General features: G+C 42.6%; 1 protein-coding gene across 1 annotated transcript; it reads left to right on the top strand.

Moving 5' to 3' along the window:
* The first annotated feature begins 348 nt into the window (after window positions 1-348).
* LOC132381573 (probable G-protein coupled receptor 139) lies at window positions 349-3,610 on the top strand. The gene is made up of 2 exons (XM_059951068.1): window positions 349-418; window positions 2,703-3,610. Exons 1-2 carry the CDS (start codon window positions 349-351, stop codon window positions 3,608-3,610), a joined length of 978 nt encoding a protein of 325 aa, XP_059807051.1.
* The last annotated feature ends 5,822 nt before the right edge of the window (window positions 3,611-9,432 follow it).

The raw sequence follows: 9,432 nt of genomic DNA, 5'->3' as shown, positions 1-9,432 counted from the left end.
TCAAATGCGAGGATGATTTGTACATTGGGATATTTACTTATACTCAGTAACGACCCATCATATAAAGGGGCAAGTTGTGTATTTCGTGGGCACGATGTCATTTTAGTGCAATTCGCATTGAATTCCGGCGCACGTAATGTGTTTCTGACGCTACCGATTCCGGACCACCTGAATGATGATGTGGGCGGGCGTGAACCGAACTTGTTTGTGCAGAACAGGGAGTGAATTGGCGGAGTGAATTGAATCTCAGTAGATTTCTAACATCGTTAAAAGAGCAAATCCTTGAAGGGTGGAAACAGAGAACATCAGGTCGACCTCCATAGGGTAGAACGTCGTTTCTGATACAAGATGCACTGCCGAATAAGCGGTCCCGTTTATGCTGTTTACTACCCTGTGCTCGCAGCTATTGGCGTTCCAGGTGAGTCGGTTGACTAATCCATTCATTACAAAATTGAATTACTGTAGTCGTTGAAGATTAACGTTGATTTTAGATTTATATTGCTAAGTTTATGTTTTATTGACGATTTGTTATAAGGTTATTTTCCAGGTCACTCACTATAATTAAAAATATGTGCATCATCCGTGCCCCCAATTTACCCCCGTTTGTCTAGGGTGATCCGCCGTCGCCCCGCCATTAGTGCAATACTTCGGTGTAAATACAGTGTAATGCCCCCCCCCACCCAGTACACGCTCGCAACACAAATACCAGACAATACACCAAAGGTGAATAATTAATTACAACTTTATAGTTATTTCTTCGTGATGGGTTAATAGAAACAGATAACCTAAAGGCGCCAAATCAGTAAGTTTATCAGTTTGTGCATAAAATATTTTAATAAGTTGGAGCTCACGCCTCATGTTCCATCCACAACGACCTTCCGAGCCTTCGGTCACCGTCCGAACAGCCGACGTCCAGTATCCGCCACCCTGGAACCGCCGTCCGCTCCTCACACGTCCGTCCTCCTCGCTCGGCTTCCGAAAAAGATCGCCAACTCCCTCTCAGCTCACACATACAAGATGGCATAACAATTTTCCATTGGTTAGTTCCTCTCTTTATCTGTAGTCATAATCCAAACATTCCAGATACAGAAACCCATCACAGCATTAAGCAACATTACAGAGAAGCCATTTTGTTACCCCGAACAGTTAACACCACGGATAATGGTACTGAGAACCCTACACATGTTTCAGAGATTTACACGCCAAAGCCACAGTTGCAAAATTTGTGAACTTTCTGTTCCTAACAGTGGTCTTTCGGAGCTGACCTTAAGATTTCGCGTTGGGTTAAAACGTGTACACAGCGGTATATCAGCGCTCCTGGATATTATTTTCATTGCGTGCAAGGAAGTGTTGATCATTTACTATCGTCGATTCCATGAGCCAACAATATCAGGACACGCCCACTTGAAATACGGCGAAGGTTACGAATTTGCCAGCAAAGTGCAACCAGTGTCCCACTCAGATTGGTACTGATTCCTCAAGAGAGAGAGAAAAAAAAACACAGAAAGTAATATTACTTCAGTGATTCCAAAACTTGTCATTCCTTGTGGGCAGCACTGAGGCGCATCTGGTAGAACTCCTGCCTCGTACCTCCGGATTTATTGCCGTTTTCAAGTGTTGTACACATGGAGTCTGCACGCTTGGTCTGTAACTGGGCACCCGAAGGGTGCTGCGCTTTCCACACACGTCCCGAGATGTGGGGGTTGCCAACGTAATTCAGCATTGTAAATTGCCTCTAGTAAAGCTGGGGATTGGCGTTGATGCGAATGTGCGGAATGTGGTTTATTGGGACAATCAGTAGATTCTACTATGTCTCTGTGTGACGGTAATGATACAATACCTGCTGTATTCTAGTTCGCGGGAAATGTGGCTAATATTTCTTAATTGAACCAGTCACAATATTCTAATACTGTCTTTGTAAAACACTTATTACAATTCTGAATCATTCGACAATTGACAACCATATATCAGAACTTCCAAGACGAGTGACAGGAGAGATCTTTAATATGTGTCAGAGATATTTACGATCTCCGATTAGACTGAACGAAAGATACAGACCCCGGTATTCGGTTTAGCTACGTTATTATCTGACCACGGAGAGCCCACAAAGAGACTCTGCTAAAGCGAGCACAAGCATGGCCTTTTGTACCTTATAATACATGTAGTTCAGCAGTTGTCAGGCGTCAAGAGTTCCTGCTTAAACCATATCGACAAGGTTCAGGAAGCTTCCATACCTCCCATAAAATTAGACTGGATCCTCATTAATCCTCATTGATCCTCAACCAGTTCCCCATTAATTCGAAGAAACGAGGCCGTTAGTCATGTCGTCTTGAAGGCCAATGGTTCCTCCCCGTTGATTATAAAAACCAAGCCATCAGTTATATAGTCTTGAGGTTTAAGGGTTCCTCCTTACACATCATATCCGTGTTTATCCGTTCTTCATTATTAACAGGACTTACTACATCTGCGTGTTATCAGTTCTTCGTTTCTAACAGGACTTATTCCACATTAGTATGACTAGACAGACAGACGCCATTTGCTCGTTACCCTGCTATCCTCGAGGTTTTGTTAACCCTTAAGTCTCAGGTTTAATTTCCTTCCACAATATGCAATTGTCACCGCGGGTTATTTGAAATATGGATTTGCTTTTTAGAAACTCGGATAATATTCCCGTTTCACAATTTAGCGTGTCTTCTCCGCAGTGAATGTATTGGCGATTGTGGTCCTGTGCCGAGGAAAGTGCGGCCTCTCCAGATGCATCACGCGGTACTTGGTGTCCATGGCGGTGGCGGATCTGCTGGTCGTTATCTCCGCTGTCATATTCAATCGGATTGTTGGCATTTATTTTCCAATTAGTTTTATGTCCTTGACTCCGGCTTGTACTCTCAGCACGGTGATCATTTATGCAGTGACCGAGTGTTCGGTCTGGTTGACGGTTGCTTTCACCTTTGACCGATTCGTGGCGATTTGTTGCCCGAAGTTGAAAACAAAATATTGCACCGAGAGGAGAGCGGCCGTGATTATCGGGACAATCTGTGTGTTGAGCTGTTTGAAAAGTGTTCCCTGGTACTTTATCTATGAACCGCTGTATACAATTAACAACGTGCCGTGGTTTTGTAACATAGTATCCAGCTACTACACATCACTGGCATGGACAATATATGATTGGTTTGCGCGCGTTTTAAACCCAGGGCTCCCGTTTGTCTTTATTTTCCTGCTGAATGGTCTGACCGTCAGACACATTCTAGTGGCCAATAAGGCTCGCGGGAGGCTTCGGGCGAGCTCCACTGGAAAGAATGAGAGCGACCCAGAGACTGAGAGCCGGAGGAAGTCCATTATTTTACTCTTTGCTATCTCCGGTAGTTTTATCCTCTTGTGGATGACGTATGTCGTGGATTTTCTTTATGTGGAAATTTCAAATGAACCGTATTTCAGTGGTTCCAATTTCAATGACCCCAGGTTCATTCGCCAGGAAAGTGGAAACATGCTTCAGCTGCTGAGCTGCTGCACCAACACCTGCATTTATGTGGCGACCCAAAGGAAGTTCAGAGAGGAATTAAAGACTGCGGCGAAATACATTGGGAGTCAAATTGCCGCATTGGTAAAATAAAGTGTAATGCCCTGGTTAAGATTTTTACTGCTGTGCTTTTTATTTTATTTTATCAGTTTTATTTTCATTTTAACAGTTCTGTAAGAGCTGCCTGTTCTGCTTTTACCATGTTTGGGTTTGAGCTCAAGATAAGGGGCTATGTCGTTCAACTTAGGAAGGGCTTATTCCGCTCTGTATTTCAATAAATAAATAAATGCATATCTTGCGATGTGTAAACTGCTGCTTTCAGTGTCTCCACACACTTGCAATTTAGGCAGTCTGGGCAATCCACTAGTCACACTAATTTACCCAAGCAGTCCTTTTGGTTATAAAGTCAAAGAGACAACTGCAAAGAAACAGGCCCTTTGGCCCATTGTGTCGGCGTTGACTTTCAAATACCTTCTTACACTGATCCTACACTAATCCTTTCTTCCATCAGTTGACCTCCGAGTGTGACCAATCAGATCCATGCCAGTTGAGGCACGAATTAAAGCACAGCGAAGCCAACATGCTTACTAGTGCTACATTATTCAAAATATTCCACATCAAAACTGAATTAACATTCACATGGATTTTACTGTTCTATTCTGCAATATGAAACTTCTGTTTATCAAGGCTGTTCTGTTTCAGAGCAGATGTATTCTATCTCTATTAAGCACGTTTGCCACCTGTGATTCAGACGGCGACAACCCCCAGAAGGCGGCACTAAACCCCCAATCCCTGATTCCAAGTCCATTAACATTAGATACATTCGCCATCTCCAGCCTCTTACTGTAAGCAAGCTCCGAGGAACACACTGATCGTTACCATATGTGGAAGTAGCACCGGCTGAATTTTAGGGAAAATTATGTATTTTTTGTACTCGGATTTCCCCCCACCCCCCAAAAAAAAAATGATGAGATAACTTGTCAGAATCATTGAAGAAAATAAAAGATCACGGTCAAACTCAAGGTGGAGACTTCTTGCTTTAGATAAAAGGTCGATTGGACAAGAGCAAAGAGTGATCAGTTTTAAATGGGTCTTGCGGTTACCAAGATTTAAAGCTTTCTAACCAGCATCTGTATACATCATTAAATTTTTTTTTAATATCATATGCAAATGTAAGACATGGAGGGATTGTCTACAGAGTCTCTGTGGGTGGAAGTTAGGAAGAGGAAGGGATCAAAAGCTCTACTGGGTCTTTCTTAAAGACCCCCCAATAGCAACAGGGATATCGAGGAGCAGATCGGGAGACAGATTCTAGAAAGGTGTAATAATGACAGGGTTGTCGTGGTAGGAGATTTTAAGTTCCTAAATATTGATTGGCATCTCCCTAGAGCAAGGGGTTTAGATGGTGTGAAGTTTGTTTAATTTTCCATGTTTCTGCTTGAGTGCTAATAAACTTAGTTCTTTTGCAATAATTCCCTGACTCCGTTAAGCATCTATTACTGCTGGTTCCTCGTAACATCTTTAAAAGACTCTGTCGTATCCGCCTCCACCACGTCGCTGGCAGCCCATTACACGCAATCACCAGCCTCTGCGTGAACAAAAACTTACCCCAGACATCTCCTCTGTGCCTACTCCCAAGCACCTTAAAACTATGCCCTCTTGTGGCAACCATTTCAGCCCTGCGGAAAAGCCTCTGACTATCCACACGATCAATACCTCTCATCATCTTGTACACCTCTATCAGGTCACCTCTCATCCTCCGTCCCTCCAAGGAGAAAAGACCGAGTTCACTCAACTATTCTCATAAGGCATGCTCCCCAATCCAGGCAACTTCGTTGTAAATCTCCTCTGCACCTTTCTATGGCTTCCACATCCTTCCTGTAGAGAGGCGACCAGAACTGAGCACATTACACCATGTGGGGTCTGACCAGGGTCCTATATAGCTGAAACATTACCTATCGGCTCCTAAACTCAAACCCACGATTGATGATGGTCAATGCCTTCTTAACCACAGTGTCAACCTGCGCAGCAGCTTTGAGTGTCCTATGAACTCGGACCCCAAGATCCTTCTGATCGTCTACACTGCCAAGAGTCTTACCATTAATGCTATATTCTGCTATCATATTTGACCTACCAAAATGAACCGCCTCACACTTATCTGGGTTGAATTCCACCTGCCACTTCTTAGCCCAGTTTTGCATCCTATTGATGTCCTGCTGTAAGCTCTGACAGCCCTCCGCACTATCCACAACACCCCCAACCTTTGTGTCATCAGCAAATTTATTAACCCATACCTCCACTTCCTCATCCATGTTATTTATAACAAAATCACAAAGTGTAGGGGCCCCAGAACAGATCCCTGAGGCACATCACTGGTCACCGACCTCCATGCAGAATATGACCCGTCAACAACCACACTTTGCCTTCTGTGGGCAAGCCAGTTCTGGGTCCACAAAGCTATGTCCCCTTGGATCCCATAACTCCTTACTTTCTCAATAAGCATTCTATATAGTACCTTAACAAATGCCTTGCTGAAATCCTTATACACTACATCTACTGCTCTACCTTCATCAATGTGTTTAGTCACATCCTCAAAAAAGGGATTCCATACATACACAACGAGTAAAAGGATACGTAGGAAGAGGCTGGGAGCACTCAAGAATAAAAGGGGGCAACGTTTGCTAAGATGCGGAGAATGTGAGTAAGATACTCAATGAGCCCTTTCTTCAGTGTTTATCAAGGAAAAGGATATGGAGGATCAGTAGTGGTTGTGTAAATACGATAGGGCGGTTAGAAGGCAAAGTTGGGCCTGCTAAGGAATGTTAAGATGGACAAGTCCCCAGGCCCTGATGGGATTTACCCCAGGTTACTGAAGATAGCGAGAAATGAGATCGCCGGGCTCTTGACTCAGAAACTTTGTGTCCTCTCCAGACCAGGCGAGGTCCCTGAAGACTAGCGACTGGGTAACGTTGTACCTGTACCTAAGAAGGGAACAAAGGAAGATCTTGGGAGATATAGACAGGCGAGTCTCACGTCAGTTGTAAGGAAAGTGCTGAAGATTCTTAGTGATAAGATATATGAACATTTCGAAACCCAGTGCCTGTTCGGGAGAGCCAGCATGGCTTTGTCTGTGGCAGGTGGTGCCTGACTAATTCGACAGAGTTTTTTAGACAAGGAGACGAGAGAAATTGATGAGTGTAGGGCAGTGGATGCTGTCTACAAAGATTTTATTAAAATCTATAAAATTTTAGATTTTATATATCTAAAATCTATAAAATTTTATAGATTTTATAAAAAAAATCTATATTTTTATATTGATTTTTTATATAGATTATTAAATCTATATATATAATATAGATTTCTTTCGATTGACAAGCATCATGAAAGGCTAATCCAGAAGGTTAAGATAAATGGGATCTGCGGCGAATTGGTTGTTTGGATTCAAAACTGGCTTGCACATAGAAGAAGGAGGGTAGTGGTTGAATGGATTTACTTGGACACAAATGGAGTGGAGTTGTGGGAGTTCCGCACGGCTCAGTGCTGGGATCTCTGCTCTTTGTAATGTATATACGTGACCTGATGTAAATGAAGATGGGTAGGTTAGTAGATTTCAATATGATAGTAAGACTGATGGAGTTGTGGAAAGTGTAGGAGACTTTAGCAAAGAATACGGCATGATAGACCATTTGCAAATATGGGCTGAGAAATGGCAGATGGAGTTGAACCCAGATAAATATGAGGTATTGCACCTCGCTAGGACAATGCAAGAAGACAGTACTCTGTTTAGGAGATGGTAGTGTTTGCTGAGCGAGATATCTTGGGATTCAAATTCCTTGGAAGTTGCAAAACTGGCCCATAATATAATTAGGATCACTTATAGTATGCTTGCTTTTATTAGTCGAGGCAATGAATTCAAAAGTCAGGAGGTTATGTTGCAACATTATAAAACCCTGGTGAGGCCACATCCGGTGTAATGCATACAGTTCTGGTCGCCCCACTATAGGGAGGATGTTGAGGCTTTAGAAAGGATGCAGACGAGGATTGCCTAGTTTAGAGGACGTGTGTTATCACGAGAGGCTGTATAAACTCGGGCTGCATTCTCTGGAGCGCAGGAGAGGAGATCTGACAGAGGTGTACGAGATCACGAGAGGCCTAGATAGAGTGGACAGAGAGTAACTGATCCTCAGGGTTGAAATGTTTAATACCAGAGGGCATGTAAGATGAGAGCAGGTTCAAAATGGATGTGAGGGGTAAGATTTTTTACTCAGAGAGTGGTGGATGCCTGGAGTTCGCTGCCTGTTGTAATGGCAGACGCAAATATAATAGAGGCTTTTAAGAGATGCTTGGATAGGCTCGTGGATATATGGAGGATAGAGCCGGTGTAGGAAAGAGGGATTAGTATTTAAGTGTTTATGATTTACTTTTTAGCTAGTTCTTCACAGCACTGTGGCCCGTTCTTTTTCTGTGCTCTTCTGTGTTATACTTTCTAACTGAAAAACAGGGAGCCCTAATATATGATATTCCGGGTAAGAAGTCTTGTTGTTTCTTATTCGAGGAACAGAATACAGAACCAGGGAGGTCATAGCAGGCATGATGTCGTAGGCATCATTGAATCAGGGCCGGAAGAATATTACAGCGGGTAGCTTCATGTCCAGAGATGCACATTGCATCGAATGGGCAGGCATGAAGTCAGAGGGGGCGGCGTTGCTCTGTTGGTAAAAAAAAACCCTGAGGTGACAGAGAATGAGAAAGTGTTGAATCATCGTGGATAAAACCGAGGAACTGAAAGGATGAAAAGATCACGATGGGAGTTGTATACAAACCCACCGACAGCAGTCCACTAGATTTATCAACTATTCTGGATTTGGTGTTGTGCAATAAACCGGAAATGATTGGAGAGATTAAGGTAATAGAACCCAAAGGAAAGTGATCATAATAGAGTCGAATATACCCTGAGGTCTGAGAAGGAGAAGAAGTCAGATGTGTCGGGATTACAGTGAATGACACGGAATTCACTGAGGAAAGGGCGTAGGGGGAACAAAAGTCCCCTTGCTGAGGATAGAAAATTACACCTCTGAGACGGGAAGGTTAGACTGGATCGCGAAGACACTTCAGGGATGAGAGCTGCGGTTAAAGCTATGAATAAGTTGGAATAAGAGAAGGGAGGGCTGGAATGAACAGAATTATGTCGTTGGTTTCTGAATCAAACCTAGTGCAAAAAGATTGATTGTCGGCTATTCCCCTCGACGAAGTTCAGCTCTGTTGACTTTAATTCTTTCCAGCCTTAACTATTCCAGGCTTCTTTCGATAGCACATCATTCATTCTGCGCACGGTTCCACACTCAGTTGAATGTTGTAAATAATAAAAGAAATATTAATGGATTGCTAGATTTTAACCATGCTTTATCCCTGTGATTGTAAAAGGGATATCAGAGATGTCATGCTTTTTTAAAAATTGAGGTAATAAAGAGGTTACATCACTGACAGAGGACATCAACGCTCGATTAGTTAAGATATCTGTACTAATAAAACAGTTCTTAAAATAATAAAGGAACGATTAATTTTACGCTTACAAATAAGCAGTGAAAGGAAATATCAGGGATTCAAAACTGTTAATTGAATACAACTCTCATTATCTTCACAGGATTCAATATATTCAACTGATCTTCCAATTTATCATGTCACAGGTAAACCGCAACTTCATAATTTATCAAATATTCTAAATGGATATTTGAGCACATTCTTCAACTCGTCTCTGAATTTTCTCTGTATCGCTGCATAAATAAAAGTGTTAGTACAGGAACTCAGAAGTTGAAGCATATTCCCGGATTCCTGGAGAATAAACTTGGGGTCTTTAAAGCTCTTGAAATTGTAGTCATTTGTAATGCGAAAGTAAAGGAATTGTACAACATACG

The sequence above is a fragment of the Hypanus sabinus genome, chromosome 26 (assembly GCF_030144855.1).
Source record: "Hypanus sabinus isolate sHypSab1 chromosome 26, sHypSab1.hap1, whole genome shotgun sequence".
NCBI lineage: Eukaryota > Metazoa > Chordata > Chondrichthyes > Myliobatiformes > Dasyatidae > Hypanus > Hypanus sabinus.
The sequence above is the reverse complement of the archived record's forward strand: the minus strand, read 5'-3'. Positions and strand labels throughout refer to the sequence as shown.